Here is a 17,162-nt window from a genome sequence, read left to right as displayed (position 1 = left end):
CCTTTTGGGAGGTCTGGGGTCTTCTGCCAGCGTTCAGTAGGTGTTCTGTAGGAGTGGTTCCACGTGAAGCTGTATTTCTGGTGTATCTGTGGGGTGGAAGGTGATCTCCACGTCTTACTCTTCCGCCATCTTCCCTGGAAGTCTTGGTCACTTCTAATTCAGACTCTGCCCAAACTGAAGCCAGGGTAGGAGGAGGGGAAGAGGGACAAGTGACGTGTGACAGGAGGAGGGGTCTGAACTTTGTGAGCAGAGCAGGGACGTGAGCAGATATAAACAGAAGGGGAAAGTTATCGTTTCAATACAGAGGATGAGGTGGAGGGTACAGAGATTGAAGGTAGGGAGAAAAGAATCTATCCAAGTAACAGAGAAAACAAATGTAAAAATGTAGTGAATTTACCATATTCTTAGACACATCCATTTTTATTTGTAAAAATGATCTACTTGATCATCTTGATAATATTTCATTCTCTCCTATCTCAGCAATGCATTCACAAAATCTTTTTACAAAATATGTTTTTATCCAGCATTTCAGCTGTTTCATTCAGGAGGGTTGTTCGAAATACCACGTTCATCGTGCAGCAGAACTGAGGTCCCTCCGTCAAGTTTCTCTTTCTTTCCTCAGGTCTTCCTGTTATGCTTTTGTTGAATGTTATGTTGGGAGATTGCCTTCATTTATTTTTCTTCCTACTCTTTTTGGCTTGGTTGGTTTTAGTTTTGATGTTCATGATTATATTTTTATTGCCAGTAGCTGATGCATCTTCTTTCTTTTTCATAGCATCTTGATCTTGTTTAACGAATGCAACTTTTTTGGTTACAAAAATAAATGCACATAGACCCTGCCCTAAAGCTCTTACAATCCAGGCAAGAGATGATGAGTTTCTACATCTGGGCATTGACAGTAGGTATGTATATAAGGGAAAAATATAAGAAATGTACTGAGATAAAATTGTCAGGACTTGAGGACTGATTAGTATCTGGGGATAAGGAATCAAGGGTCAGTGCTGATTCTGTATCTGATAAAGAGCATCTAGGAAAAACCCACAGCTAACATTCTACTCAGTGGTCAAAGACTGAAAGCTTTCCCTTAAGATAGGAGTAAGACAACATTGTCTGCCTTCTATTTAATATTGTATTATAGGTTTTAACCAGAGCAATTAGGCAAGAAAAAGAAATAAAAGACATTCAGACTGGAAAGGAGGAAGTAAAGTTATCTCTATTGTGAGGGACATGATCTTGTACATAGAAAATCCAAAGGAATTCACAAAAATCTATTAGAGCTAAAAAAACAGGTTCAATAAGGTTGTAGGATATAAGATCAACAGCAAAATAGCACAGTTGTATTTCTGTACTCCAGCAATAAAACCCCCAAAGTTAAGAAAACAGTTTAATTTACAATAGCATCAAAAATAAATTGATTTTTAGGAATAAATTTAACAAAAAAGTTTAACACTTGAATACTGAAAACCATAAAATATCATTGAAAGAAATTAAAGAAGACCCAAATAAATGAAAAGATGTCTTGCATTCATGGATTAGAAGACTTACCGATTAAGATGGTAACACTCTCCCAGTTGACCTGCAGATTCAATACAATCACTATTGAAATCTCAGCTGCCTTTTTTGCAGAAACTGACAAGCTGATTATAAGATTCATATGGAAATGCAGAGGACCCAGAGTAGCCAAAACGGTCCTCCTGAAAAAGAAGAGAAAATTGGAGGACTCACATTTCCTAATTTCAAAACTTATTACAAAGCAGTAGTAATCAAGACTGGAATTACAAGAGTAAAGTCACCAAAATGGTAATGTAGGAGATCCCAGTCTCAGTCCCCCACAGAGATCAACAGTTAGCTATCCCTGAGCAAAAACATCTCTGGGAGAGTCCTAGAGTCCACTTCAGAAATTTCAGAAACAGTTAAATAAAAATAAAAAGCCTTAGAAAAACCTCACAAGACGAGAAGGGAGCAGCTGCACATTGCTGCATCCTGCCAGCCTCCTGCCAGCCCCCTGCCAGCCCCACTCGACGTCCGGAGGGAGCTTCCCCGACGGACAGCGTGCACCTCACTGGGAAAGGAGGGGAGGGTAGGTGACCAGCCTCCGCAGCCTTTCAGACGCGTGCAAAGGTCCACTTCAGTTTCACCCACCCCAGACCAGCAAAGGTGAGATATACAGAGATGGCGAGGAACCAGGAGGAGAAGCCGGGGCCGCCAGCAGCAGCTGTGTCGCAGGAGTGATGGCGGATCACAGACCTGCTCTGCAGACAAACCCAGCACGTTCTGCCGCCAAAGAAACCAACGGGCAGCACGGCGCAGAGCACTGTAGGTCTCACCAGTGTCCTCCCACAGGTACACCTGTGCCCTGACACCTGAGTCCCTCCACTTCCTCTCTGACCCCTCCTGGTGGAGCCTGGGAACTGCACCTCAGGCCTCTGCAGCTACGTACGTGATTGCAAGACGCCAGCCTAGACCCCTGGGGCTGACCTCCACTGCCATGTATGCCTCGGGGCTCAGTAACTGACCCCAAAGAAATGGAGACCCAGGAACTGTCCAACAGAGAACTCAAAATAATTGTTCTAATGATACTCAGAGAACTAAAAGAGAGCACAGAATAACAATTTAATGATATAGAGAAAACAGTACAAGAGCAAAATGAAAAGTTCAACAAAGAGATAGAGAACGTAACTGGAGAATTCAATAGAGAGCTTCAACGGCAGACTTGACCAAGTGGGAGAAAGAATCAACAGGAGACAGATCAATCGAAATAATCCAGTCAGAGGACCAAAAAGTGAAAAGAGTAAAAACACCTGAAGAAATCCTACAGACTTACTGGGACACCATCAAGAGAAGTAATGTAGTTATCATCGGAGTCCCTGGGGAGGAGAGAGGGCGAGAAGGGGTGGAAAGCTGATTTACAGAACTAACGGCCGAGCACGTCCCAGTCCTGGGGAGTGACCTGGGTACCCAAGCTCAGGAAGCTAACAGGGCACCCTGAAATGTCAATCCAAAACAGTCTTCTCCAAGATACATACTAATAAAACTGTCTAAAATCAAAGACAAAAGAAGTTTTAAAAAGCTACAAGAGAAAAAATTCTTTCATACACAGAAAACAACCCCATAAGGCTATCAGCAGTCTTCTCAATAGAGACCTTATAGGCAAGGAGAGAATGGGATGAATATTCCAAGTGCTAAAAGAAACTGCCAACTAAGAATACTTTACCCAGCAAAGTTGTCCTTCAGAAATGAAGGTGAGATGAAGACTTTCCCTAATAAACAAGAGCTGAAGGAATTCATCACCACTAAATCTGCCTTGCATCACTAAACCTGAAAGGAATTCTTCAAGCTGAAATGAAATAAGGCTAATTAGTAACATAAAAACATACAACATATTGGTAAAGACAAGCATATGATCAGGTTCAGAATACACAATATTGTAACATGGTGTTAACTCGAGTATAAAAGTTAGAAGACAGAAGTATTAAAAATAGCTGTTGTGGGCTTCCCTGGTGGCGCAGTGGTTGAGAGTCCACCTGCTGATGCAGGGGACACGGGTTCGTGCCCCGGTCTGGGAAGATCCCACATGCTGCGGAGTGGCTGGGCCTGTGAGCCGTGGCCACTGAGCCTGCGCATCCGGAGCCTGTGCTCCGTAATGGGAGAGGCCACAGCAGTGAGAGGCCTGTGTACTGCAAAAAAAAAAAAAAAAAAAAGCTGTTGCTATAGTAATTTGTTAATAGATACACTATATAAAAAGAAGTAAATTCTGACATCAAAAACATATAAGAAAAGGAATAAAAGAAGGGTAAATGTTTTTATGTGATCAAAGTTTAATTGTTCTCAGTGTAAAATAGACATATCTATAACATGTTTTACGTAAACCTTATGGTAACCATAAAGCCTTAAACCTACAGTAGATTCAGAAAAAATAAAGAGAAGGAAATCAAAGTGTACCACTATGGAAAATCATCAAGTTACAAAGGAAGTTAATCAGAAAAGGAACAAGGAAACTCCAAGTGAGCCAGAAAAACAATTAATAAGATGGCATGAAAAAGTCCTTACCAATCAATAATTACTCTAAATGTAAATGGACTGAATGCTCCAATCAAAAGGCATAGAGTGTCTGGAGGATTAAAAATAAAAAACCCAACAATAAGCTGCCTACAAAAGACTCACTTCAGGTTTAAGGACACAGACTCAAAGTGAAGGGATGGGAAAAGACGTTCATTCAAATGGAAAACAAAAGAGAGTATGGGTAGCTATACTTAGGTCACACAGAAGAGACTTTGAGCCAAAAATGGTAACAAGAGACAAAGAAGGTTATTAGATAATGATAAAGCAGCAATTCATCAAGAAAATATAACAGTCATAAATATATATGCACCTAACATCAGAGCACCTAACTATATTAAACAGATACTAACAGATTTGAAGGAAGAAATGGACAACCTTATAATAGGGGACTCCAGTATCCCAGTTTCAGCAATGGATAGATCATTCAGACAGAAAATCAACAGCAAAACGCTGGACTTGAGCCATGTTTTATATAGATGGACCTGACAAACACAGAACATTCCATTGAACAGCAGCAAGATATGCATTCTTCTCAAGTCCACGTGCAACATTCTCCAGCACAGATATGATAGGTCACAAAACAAGTCTTAGCAAATATAAGAAGACTGAAATCATACCAGCTATCTTTTCTGACCAAAATGCCATAAAACTAGAAATCAGTAACAGGAGGAAAGCTGGAAATTGCACAGATATGTGGAAGTTAAACAACATACTCCTGGAAAACCAACAGGTCAAAGAAATCAAAAGAAAAAATTTAAAATATCTTTAAACAAAAATGAAGCAAAACATAAAAAATTATGGGATGCTGCAAAAGTGGTTCTAAGTGGGAAGGTTATAGCCATAAACACATTTAAGAAAAAAGAAATACCTCAAATAAACAATCTGACTATAAACCTCAAGGGACTAGAAGAAGAAGAACAAAAAAAGAAAACAAAATTAAACTCAGAGTTAGCAGAAGAAAGGAAATAACAAAGATGAGAGAGAAATAAATAGAGACTAAAAAGACAGTAGAAAAGATCAATGAAACTAAGAGCTGGTTTTTTGAAAAGAAAAACAAAATAGACAACTGTTAGCTACACTTAACCAAGAAAAAGCGAGAATTCAAGTAATACTACAAATGAAAGAGGAGACATTACAATTGATAATACAAAAAATACAAAGGATTGTAAGAAGACTATGAACAATTACACACAGATTGGACCACCCAGAAGAAATGGATAAATTCCTAGAAACATACAACCTGTCAAAATCAAATCATGAAGAAATAGGAAATCTGAGCAGACCAGTTACTAGTTAGTAAGGTGATTGAATCAGGCATCAAAACTCTCCCAACAAACAAAAGCTTAGGAGAAGATGGCTTCACTGTGAATTCTGCCAAACATTTGAAGAAAAAAAATAGCAATCCTTCTCAAACTCTTACAAAAAAAACAGAAAAGAAGGGAACACTTTGAAAATTAATTTTATAAAACCAGCATTAGTCTGATGCCAAAGCCAGACAAGGACACCAGGAAGGAAAATTGGAGACCAGTGTTCCTGATGAACATAGATGCAAAAATCCCCAACAAAATATTAACAAACCAAATTCAACAGTACATTTAAAGGACCACACACCATGATCAAGTGGAATTTATTCCAGGGATGCAAGGATGATTTAACGTCTGCAAATCAATCAGTGTAATCACCATATTAATACAATGAAGGATAAAAATTACATGATCATCTCAATAGGTGTGATGATTTGTGACCTTGGATAAGGCAGTGGTTTCTTAGATTTGACAGCTAAAGCACAAATCACCAAAAAAACCAAAAAGATAATTTGGAATCATCAAAATTTAAAAACTTGTAGTCAAAGGACAGCATCAGGAAAGGGAAACAACAACTCAGAATGGGAGAATAGATACCTGATGGTTATTAATATCCAAGAGTACATAAAGAACTCCTATAACTCAACAATAAAAAGACAACCCCAGTTAAATATGGGCAAAGGATTTCAATAGACATTTCTCCAAAGAGGATACACAGATGGCCAATGAGCACAGGAAAAGATACTCAACAACATTAGTCCTTAAGGAAGTGCAAAATCAAAACCACAATGAGATTTACCACTTTTTGCCCGCTGGGATGGATATAATAACAAGAGACAATAACAAGTGTTGGCAAGGATGTAGAGAAACTGGAGCCTTAATACACCTCTGGTGGGATGCAAAGTGGTGCAGAAGGTTTGGAAAACAGTTTGGCCAGTGCTCAAAGTTAACACAGTTTCTGTGTGACCCAGCAATTCCACTCCTAGGTATGTACTCAGAAATGAAAACATATGTCTGCCCCCAAATTTGTACACTAATGTTAACAGCAGCTTTATTCATAATAGCCAAAAAGTGGAAGCAAACCAAATGTACTTTAGTTGACGTCTGGATGAATGGATATGCAGATACTGTATATCCATGCAGTGGAATATTATTCTGCCGTAAAAGGGAATGAAGTCCTGGCACATACTACAACGTGGATGACTCCTGAAAACAGCACGCTAAGTGAAAGAGGCCCAACACAAAGTGCCAGTTACTCTATGACTCCATTTATATGAAATATTCAGAATAGGCAAATCCATAGGGACAGAAAGTAGAAGGTGGTTGTCAGCGGCTGGGGGAAGGAGTGCAGAGTGAGTGCTGGCGGATAAGGGGTTTCTTTGGGGGATGATGAAGATTTGATAGCGGTCATGGTTGCACAGCTTTGTGAATATACTAAAAATCACTTTAAAATTAAATTTTATGGTGTGTGAATTTTATCTGAATTTTTAAACAGAGTGAATGCCGCAGCCACCGGGGGGCAGGGCAGGGCTGTGATGGGGGACACTTGGTGGGCTGTGCTCCTTCCCGCGAGGAGGACGTTGAACTGCTAGGCCAGCTGGAGGTCAGCTAGCACAGAAGGTGTGCTGGCTGTTGTGAGGTGGAGTGAGACTTAGTACCCTAGAGATTTAGAAGGAGGTAAAAGGCCATCAGTCCATTTCAGCCTTAAGCCACTGCTCACAGCTGACCCTTTGGAAGATCACACCTTGAACTTTCACACTCAGGAGGTATGAGAAGAAAGCCTACCCGTAGCACCTATTATTATAGCATTGTAAAGTAATGCTAGTTGATAGGTTTTTTTTGTTTTTTTTGTTTTTTTTTTGCGGTACGCGGGCCTCTCACTGCTGTGGCCTCTCCCGTTGCAGAACACAGGCTGCGGACGTGCAGGCTCAGCGGCCATGGCTCACGGGCCCAGCCGCTCCATGGCACGTGGGATCCTCCCGGACCGGGGCACGAACCCGTGTCCCCTGCATCGGCAGGCGGACTCTCAACCACTGCGCCACCAGGGAAGCCCCTGATAGTATTTTTATATGAAATTTATAATAATACTTAGGTGTTGATTCATTTTATCCAGCACTTGTTTTGAGTTGCAATAGTGTGCACTGTTGGGCATTACCCAGGTTTTCCATATGTTTCAACCACAAATATAGCAGGGTTTTGTGGGGGGGGTTGGTAAGAAATTGCTGAAAGCTGTTACATCAGGGATTTTGGACATTCTTCAGACGAGGTAATCGGGGAGGACCGACGCCATGTTGATTGAAAGCAGGCAGCCTGGTAGTTTCAGTGGGTCAGTCACGAGCTTTATGTCAGTTACTCTGTACAAAATGCAGGTAGTGACACGACCTGCAGATGACATAGCATCGGGAGCCCTGGGCTGCACTTCTGTGCTGCCGCTCAAGGAACTTCTGGCAGGGGCCCAGGGCCTGCCTTACACGCGGGGCAGGGACTGCGTGCTCCAAGGGGGAGCGTGTTCTTACCTCTCTGTAACTCAGTCTCATCTCACCAGGAGCATCACCCTTAGTGAGACATATTTCTTCACTGCACACGTCTACCTTTTGTATTAACACATCATAGGCAACACAAATGAAAGTTAATAGCAGATATACTTTTAATATGATGCAGAGGGACCTTTCACCGTGCGAGTTAGGAAGTGAGTTTGCAAAGTGGCAGTTATTCCAACCAAGGTAGTTGGGTACATATCTTTTGTTTTGTCACTTCAGAAATTGACTCTGTGTGTGTGTGTGTATAGTCAGTACATTATTTTTTTTACCTATTTGTTGACATCTTAATAATTTCAGGGATTATTGAAACTAGTTAATTACAGAAAGAGAATTTGGATTTACAGATGTCAGTTATGTCCAAATTACAGCAGTTTGGTTCTAATTTTCCTACCTTTTTACCTGCTTTCCGTGACTGTCTCTTGAGGACACCGTGCTGGTCCCCGTGTTGTCCCCGACTGTGGAGGATCAGGTCTGTGGCTGATAAATGGAGGCCCCCCCGACTGGCACAGTGCGGCCTCTCCCCTACTTGCCCTCGTGTAATCCGCACGGCAGCCCTGCCAGGCGGGCGTGGTCAAGGTGAGGGTCCGGGAGTCTCACAGTGATCAGTGCCAGGCCGGGTGGCCCTTGTTTAGCGTCCGCCTCCCCGGCTGCAGTGTGGCCGTGAGGGCGGTGTCTGTGAAGGCTCCTCTGTGCATGGAGAGGTGGATGACTTTGGAGCCATCACACCAAAGCTCCCCGGCGGGGAGCGCGAGCACGTGCGCACCTGTGGGTAAGGTGCCGGCCGCCGCTGCCGGTGTAGATGGCAAGGTCTCCAGGAGGTCAGGGGAGGAGCAACGGCCTCTCCAGTTTTCTCTCTGTGGAGACTGAGGGCACGATAAAACTCCTTTGGAACTGGGAAAGTATTTTGAAAATATGAAGCAAGTGTGTTTTCGTCCCTGCGTCCGTAGATCACCTTCCCCAGCCCGTCCACAAGGATGATCCGGGTGCTGACCAGAGAACAGAGGGGAGAGGGGCACCATGCTGGTGGCGGTGGCCCTGAGCCCAGGACTGTGGTCTGACACCGGGGACACGCTGCGCCAGGGCCCCAACCAGCAAGAGAGGAGGGCGCTGGCAGCACAGGCTCCCCGCGGCCGTGAGGATGCGGCGGGCTGGGGGGAGACCTCGCGTGTCCCCCACCGTCGGCAGTGCTCCATCATCACCGCTGGAGAAGGCCTGGAGCTGCAGTGTCATTGGGATGGAAACGGAGGGAGGAAGGGAGGGAGCCGCGCAGGTTCCTGACAGCCGGCGTGCAGAGCGAGGCGGGGAAGCTCCCGGGTCCCTGGCCTGTTGGCTGCAGGAGGTGCTGAGCCCTAGTTGACATCAGACGGTTCCAGGTGTCCTCCCCTCTTTGTACCTCAGCTTGACCTCACAGGAGAGGGGGCGTCCGGCCGGTAGGTTGGAGACACTAGTCGCACACCTCTGAGGGGCCCTGGGAGCGGGGACGGCGGAGCTGCGGGGGCCCCTGCTCCCACCGGTTCGGTACCGGCCCCGCCCCCTGCTCCTGGCTCGTCTCCCTGCCGCGGAGTTCCTGTTCTGTGCTCGCTTCTTCATGCACGAGCAGGAAGTCCCGCGTCTACGAAGGACACGCCCATCTTTTCCAGTTGGCCTCCACGGTGGCCCCGCCGCCTTTGTTGAACTGCGCAGTCATGAAGACAGTAGCAGTCCCTCTTCTTGGTTGTTTTTTTTTAACGTATGTATTATTAAGCCATTCTGACAGGTGTCAGGTGATATCTCATTGTGGGTTTGATTTGCATTTACGTAATGATTAGCGATGTTGACAATCTTTTCATGTAATTGTTGGCCATTTGTTAGTTTCCTTTGGAAGAAAATGCCTTCAGATCCTCTGGCCCTGTATTAAGCAGATTGTTTGTTTTCTGTTGAGTTGTATGGATTCTTCACGTATTTTAGATATTATATAATGATATCATATATCATTTGTTATATGATTTGCAAATATTTTCTCCCATTCCACAGGCTGCCTTTTCATTTTGTTGATGGTTTCCTTTGCTTTTCAGAAGCATTTTAGTTTGATGTTGCTCAGCTTGTTTAATTTTGCTTTCATTGCCTTTGCTTTTGGTATCAAATTGAAAAAATCACTGCCGAGGCCAAGTGACGGAGTATTTTCCTATGTTTTCCTCTTAGAGTTTTCTGGATGATCCATTTTTCTAGGTTGTCCTTTTTGTTGATGTCTGATTGTTCATGGTAGTCACCTATGATCCTTTGTATTTCTGCGGCATCAGTTGTAGTGTCTCCTCTTTCATTTCTAATTTTATTTGACTCCTTGGTGCATTTTTTTCTTAGTGAATTTAACTAAAAGTTTGTCTATTTTGTTTAACTTTTCAAAAAACCAGCTCTTAGTTTCACTGATCTTTTCTATTGTCTTTTTAGTCTCTATTTCATTTATTTCTGCTCTGATTGTTATTTCCTTCCTTCTGCTGACTTTGGGCTTAATTTGTTCTTCTTTTTCTAGTTCCTTGAAAAGACTAAAGCTAAACGCGGCATATTGTTGGGTCTTGTTCTTAGTTTATTCAGCCCATCTGTGTCTTTTGATTGGCGAATTCAATCCGTTTACATTTAGAGTAATTATTGATAGGTACGGACTTACTGTTGCCGTTTTGTGAGTGTGTTTTGGTTGTTTTAGTACCAACACCAGAGCTTCCGGATTGTGTCTTGTCCTTGTGGAGGCTCACCTTGCTCCCCTGGGCTGCCCTCCTGACCACAGAGGCTCTCTTTTTCTGTGGAAGTCCTTATTACTTGACCACGGGTTCCTTTAAAATGAAGAATCTGCCATTTTTTCCTTGAGATGTTACAGGCAAGGGGAAAAGCAATATTAAGGAGCTTTGATTAGGAAGAAAAAACCCAGCATGTCTAGTTTCCAGTTCTGTTTATTGCTTTTCACCTAATTATCTCATTTAATTAGATTAACGTTACCTTCCCATGTTCCATCTAATAAATGCATTTCCATGTGAATTGGTTACATCTTTGTTCTGCTCATGGATTTGCTTTTGATAGACACATACAGGTATTTCCAGGGGGTTTTAAATTTTGTTCTGCAGAGCTTTTTTCTCAATATTTATATATAAATAGAGTTGACGGTTAATGTTTTGTGTTACTATTAATTCCCTGAAGAGATTCGGTCAGGTAGTTAGAAGTCATTTTTTCTTATAAGACTGGGTCTAGTCTCCTTAAAATGAGCCGTAAGTCTGCCATTAGCAGAGAAAATGGTTTCTAGTTGCCATTGGGATCTTATAAAATTCTCACATGGGCACTTTGGAAATTATTCAGACTTCTATGGTAACATGAAGGACGGATTTGTGGCTGCTGCGTATTTTTATATGTTGGAGAGCAGTGTTAACATTGTAACTATTGTCATACTTAGGATTGGTGTCATTGTGCTTCAGCCACATTCTTGCCGATGTCAGTGCTGACCCACCCGCACGTCCCCGAGTCCTCCCCCTGGTCCAGCAGTGTCGGCATTTTAACTTATTCTTGGTGTAATACTCGCTCTTACATCAACTTGTATAGGGGCTTTCCTTTTTAGCTGTGAAAATAGCTACGTGGTGTGTTCTGATATGTGTTGAAGCTGACGTGATGGAAATTAATTTACAAGTTGTAGGTGTCAAGTATAAACCCAGGAATATGGCATGGGGATCTGCTGGGGGGTCAGGAATTGAAATCAAGACGGTTGCAACTTTCACATTTGTAGGCAGCACGTCAGATGCTTTTGTAGGTCCCACGTTAGATGCTTTTGGGGCGTGCAGTGGGGTGTGCAGTGCAGAGCAGCAGTGAGGTGTGCAGCGGGGTGTGCAGCGGGGTGTGCAGCGCAGAGCAGCAGTGAGGCAGGGGCCCTGCGTTAGACAGACAGCCGGGCCTGAATCCTGTGTGGTCGTCTGTTGGAGTACAGGCTAAGTTGCTGTGACAGAGACCCCCAATACAGTGATGTAAGTAAGATGAAGCTCCTTTCCTCCTGCCCAGCAAGGCAGAGCTGAGCAGGTAGGGCCGGTGGGCTGGCGGCTCCTCCGCATGTGGCTTATCTGAGTCCCAGGTGTGGGTCCAGTTCTCACTTCTCTAAGGGTAGCAGGAAGGGGAAGGAGGTCGAGGGCGTGAGCAGCTCTTTTGAAGCACCGGGAAGTACGTTCTCTCCATTCACATCGGGTTGCAGGACGTAGGTGCACAGCCACCCTGAGCCCAGAGGCCTGGAGAACTGTGGCCACAGGCCTTGCTCCAGCTGAGCGGCAGAGGGGGCAGTTCTGCTTCTGAACGGGCGAGGGGTACTGGGCAGTCTCTGCCGGCAGCCTTGACCAAATTACGCTTTGAGTCTGTTGTAAACTGGAAGCTGTTAAAATATTTACTGAAAATTATGAAGCATTTGTAAAAATACCTTCCTCAAAAGATATCCATGAAGACACAGGGGTATACATTTAATAAATACAGGTGCCCTTCCATGTCTCCCAGTTACTTCTCTTGTTAGTATTTCTGGACACGGCTCTCATGTTGAAACAGATGCCGGCGTTAGTTTCCGTCGCCGTGGGGCTGAAGCAGCACACAGCTCACGGACCCGCGCGTCAGGAGGTGGAGCCCCGTGTGGCCGCGCCCTGTGCTCGGGGCCGGGGCCCCCCAAGGCTGCAGTCGGGGGGTTGGCCGGGCCCACGGCTCACCTGGGGGCTTGGCTGCTTCACCTGGGTTCTTGGCAGAATTCTTTTATTTTTTCAAATTGTTTATTTATTTGAATTATTTATTTTTGGCTGCATTGGGTCTTCGTTGCTGTGTGCGGACTTTCTCTAGTTGCGGTGAGCGGGGCTACTCTTTGCTGCAGTGCGCGGGCTCTAGGCACGCAGGCTCAGGAGTTGTGGCTCGCAGGCTCTAGAGCGCAGGCTCAGTAGTTGTGGTGCACAGGCTTAGTTGCTCCGCGGCATGTGGGATCTTCCTGGACCAGGGCTTGAACCCGTGTCCCCTGCACGGGCAGGCAGATTCTTAACCACTGCGCCACCAGGGAAGTCGCTCGGCAGAATTCTTGTCTGTGCGCTTGTAGGATGGAGGTGCCCAGTTTCTTGCTTCCTGTCAGCTGTTGGACACCCCTGGGCCCCAGAGGCCACCCCCAGGTCCTAAATCCCCATTGCAAGATCCCACAGGGTCCCTGCTGGTGGGCCTTCCCACCAGGGCCGCTGGCCTCGGGCAGCAGGAGGGTTTCTGCAGTGGGTCTGCAGCCTGGCAGACATCTCAAGTAGATAACTCGCTGTGGCTGTGACATCCTGCCTCCTTTGCCAGCTCTGGTGGTCAGAAGCAAGGCTCTGGTCCTGCCACACTCACGGTGACGGGATTTCACACTGGCATCCACGGAGGCCACCTGAGAGTGTATCCGCCACAACGGCTGTGTTTCATCTAAAATAAATTCTCAGTTTTATTCCAAACTGAGAATTACTGTTTGTTTCGCATTGTTGTTTCATGGGTTTCGGTAAAATGTCAGTGGGGACTTTTTATTAAATTAGAAGTACTAGTCTGTATTACTTCATGGAAAACATTAAGAAAGAGAGAACACGAACCTGAGAAGGCAGGTGGGAGGGGGTGTCTCCTGCTCACTATTGTGGTTGAATGGACACTGCTGGGTGCCCAAGGTTGGGTGTCACGGGACATAGTCCACAAGCCAGCAGTATTGTGCTCGGAGAATGTGAAGAGCCCGGCGGTCTGCCCACAGAGCCTAGCCTAGCTCAGGAGTTTGCTGCTTTCTGTCTTGCTGTCCTTTAGTCCTATTACAGCAGCTGCACTGTGAAGCCTGTGTGGTGCCGCTGGCCCCTGGCTTGTTTAGAGTCTGTGAAGCTGGACGGAGATCGAATCACACATGAGGAAACACCACACAGATGCCATACATTTGGTGCCAAAACTAGCCTCAGAAGTTGTAACTGTCATATAATGTAGTCAAAGAATTCTTTAAAAAAAAACAAAAGGCTATTTTTAATAGCCTGAGATCCAAAATGTGTTTGTAGCACTGGATGTCCTCTTGTTGTGATCTGGATGTTATTCCTCATCTCAGTCCAAAGTCCAGTCTGTCGGGAACACGGAGCATCACTGTAGTGACAGAATCCTGTAGTGTCCATCCATCTGTCCACCTGTCTGTCCACCCGTCCAGCAGACAGCTGCTGAGTTCCTGCTGTTCTCCAGCCCCGTGCTGAATCTAGACACAGGCACAGCCTCGTGGACCTTGCTCTTAAGGAAATTTCAGTTCTGTGTGACCCAAACCAAGAAAGCAGTGATGTCGTTTCTGTTCTCCCGTGGTTTAATATTCTGGTAATAAGATGGTTTTAAAATTTTAGTTAAATGCACTTATACATGTGTAACTGGAAGTGGAGAAATGATGTGCTATTTGAGAGGATAATAGAAACGATTAGCTCGGTCGTTCAACTTCTAACACGTAGTTACTGGGTGCTGACTCTGCACGAGTCCCTCATCTAGGTCTGAAACTGAAACCAGGTGTAAGTGACTGGCTACTTTGCCGCTTTCCATTCCTGGGCCGTCTCTGATTTGGACAGACGAGTGTCCTGGGTAAGGAGGGGGCTGTAGCAGGTGAGGATCCCTGGAGGGCCTCCCGCCAGGGCTCCAGCTGGCAGCTGTGCTCACGGGCCCCCCCACCCCGCGCTGCCGCTCCCGCTCCAAGGTTTTGTCTGAAGTGCGGATCGCTGAGCTTGTCTAACTCAAGACAGACAGATGGAGGGCTCGCGTGAGGATGGGACGGTCCCCACCTCTAGTCAGAACAAAAGAGATCTGAGTGCTTTGTTCTTAAGACCAGATCCTCACCTTGCGCTTCAAAGGATGGGTGAAAACTTTTGTTCATCTGGCAAAGGTCCCTTTCAGAAGAAGGGAAGTTGGAGATAAAAGGAAGAGGATAACAATTCCAGAGCTTAAAGTGATATGCTGTCTTTTATTTTCCAGGTGAAGGAGGGAAGTGGGACTTAACTTTAGGCTGAATGATCAGTTCAGCGATTTGTGGTCACACAGCAGTGGGACTGTAGGTCTTAGTGTGCCATAAACTTACAGACCGCTGATGAAAGGTGTCAGGTGGGATAATTTATTTAGCATGCCTTGAGGTATGGAAACCTGTCATTTAAGAACAAGACAGCAAGGTGTGCGCCATGCCTGAGTAGCTCTGTCCAGGTGGGAGGCTGCTGGGAGGCAGGCGCTGTGGACTCTCTGTGTCCAGGTCTCCAGGTGTGGATCCTGCCGGGCCTCGGCACCTCTGCTCTGCCGGGTGCTGGCACCTGGTTACTGTGACAGCCTTGCGACTGTACCGCCCAGCACCAGCGGTGGCCGCGTGGAGCCGGGGACCACGGCCCTGGGTTGTGGTGCCCCACCCCTGGGGTCTCGCCTTCACAGAGGGCCGGGCGAGGCGTCCCACACAGACGGAGGGACACAGCTCGCAAGCCCGCGCTCGCTTCCAGTCGCGTACCGCTTGGAAAGCCGACACCCTTTCTAGCAGCGGTGCCATGACTGTGCTGTGAGCAGCTTATGCCTTTGCACTTGGACAGCCCTCTTTGACTAACCACCCAGAACGTACTTGTTTTCAGCTTGTAGGTCCAGAAAAAGAACAGTATTTGTAGGAAAAGTTTTCAGGTGGAAGCGTATCCTTCCCTGGGAACTCACGTGGCCTTTCTTACAGTAACAACGTCACTGTCCTCAAAAAGAAGGGCACCCAGTGCCAGGCCAGAGCGCCCTCTCCCGACCCAGCGGCCGGGCTTCCCAGCAGGCCGGAATCGGGGGACGCGCGTGCTGCCCGTTGCTGACGCTGCGCCGTGTGTCCGGGCGTCCTCCCTCTGTTTCTGCCAGACGCGAGTCCGGGGCAGTGAACCTATACAGAACAGTCCGGCGTCAGGGTTGGTTCTCCTGAGGCCGCCTTCCTGCCCCGTCCTGGCGTGGTCTCCCCCGTCGCACGAGGACCTACGTGTCCAGCCCTGGTGGCCTGGGGCCGCCCGGCGGCCTCGCTTTACCTCCGTCACCTCCCTAGAGGCCCGTCTCCACAGACAGGCTAACTCCGAGGTCCTGGGGATCGGGGCTCGGCATGAGGGTTCTGAGGGGACACGCTGTAGTCCTCCCAGTGTGCACCACGTGGAAAGTAACCCCCGTGAGGGGGCCCCGAGGGCGCCACATAACAGGCACGTCTGCGGGTGCCTGCGTGCCTCCCTGCACTGGGCCCAGCCTCACCACCTCCCGTTTCCTTTCTGTCCGGCAGGCCTGGCAGCTGCGCTTCAGCCACCTCGTGGGCTACGGCGCCAAGTACTACTCCTACCTGGTGTCCAGGGCAGTGGCGTCCATGGTCTGGAGGGAGTGCTTTCTCCGGGATCCATTTAACAGGTAAGAAGCCGGGGGTCTCACGGCCTGCTGTGTCCCCGCAGGATGCCGGGGCCTCTCCCCAGCGGGAGCCCGGACCTGGCGCCACGGGTCCTTAGAAGGAGCTTCCTGTGAAAGCAGAGCGCTGACTGAGGCCTGGTCTCACGGTCGTTCAGAGCTGTCTGTCTGCACCACACAGGTCGCAGGGTCAGGCGGCCTCGCCGCACAGGTGGCGATGCCGGGAGCGCCCTCGAGTTTCCCACGCAGGTTATTACGTTAGTCCCAGCAGCCTTGGCGGAGCAGGAGTTTCCATAAGAGGAAACTGAGGCTCAGGGGGTGATCTGTTCAAGGCTTCACAGTGAACGACTGGACTAAGATGAGAACCAGGTCTGCTGATTGCTAGTCCCGTCTCCCCCCTCGCCGACCCCCTCAGCTCTTCATGTCATTTGGCAAAGGCTTGGGTCTCCTCTGCAGTGAATCATCACATTCAATTCTGGGATCTTTGAACTTGAGTCTGATGTAACAGGATTCTTAGACGTGTCACAGCTCGGTGCTCGGTGCCCACATGCCGTTGTGTCCTCCACCCCCTGCACACTGTAGACGTTTGGTCTGCTTTTTAAATTTTATTATTTTCAAAGGCTCTGAAGCCCAAATTGAGTACCATAAATCAATTCTGGGCCTTATAATTCTTTACTGAAGATTTCTATAAAATAGGCAAAATACTATCTTGTTTAAGGGAATCACACTTTACTAGAAAACCATATACTTTTAAATACGTGTATTCCCCAGTATTTATATCTTGTTTATGTATGCATTCTCACCTACACATGCAGTTGCTATACCTTTATGGGCATGTAAAAGTAAGCTAGTAAAAAGACTCAGTGGACTAGAAAATTTC

The 17,162-nt window shown here is 46.5% G+C and overlaps 1 protein-coding gene across 1 annotated transcript in view; it reads left to right on the top strand.

Annotated features, from left to right (window-relative positions):
* The window catches only part of MIPEP (mitochondrial intermediate peptidase), a 144,120-nt gene that overhangs the window by 103,701 nt on the left and 23,257 nt on the right, over positions 1-17,162 (top strand). Inside the window, exon 17 of the mRNA XM_060079683.1 lies at positions 16,167-16,288. Coding sequence (XP_059935666.1) covers positions 16,167-16,288 — 122 coding nt within the window. The remainder of the gene's footprint in view (positions 1-16,166; positions 16,289-17,162) is intronic.

Source organism: Mesoplodon densirostris, chromosome 17 (assembly GCF_025265405.1).
Source record: "Mesoplodon densirostris isolate mMesDen1 chromosome 17, mMesDen1 primary haplotype, whole genome shotgun sequence".
Classification (NCBI taxonomy): domain Eukaryota; kingdom Metazoa; phylum Chordata; class Mammalia; order Artiodactyla; family Ziphiidae; genus Mesoplodon; species Mesoplodon densirostris.
The sequence above is the reverse complement of the archived record's forward strand: the minus strand, read 5'-3'. Positions and strand labels throughout refer to the sequence as shown.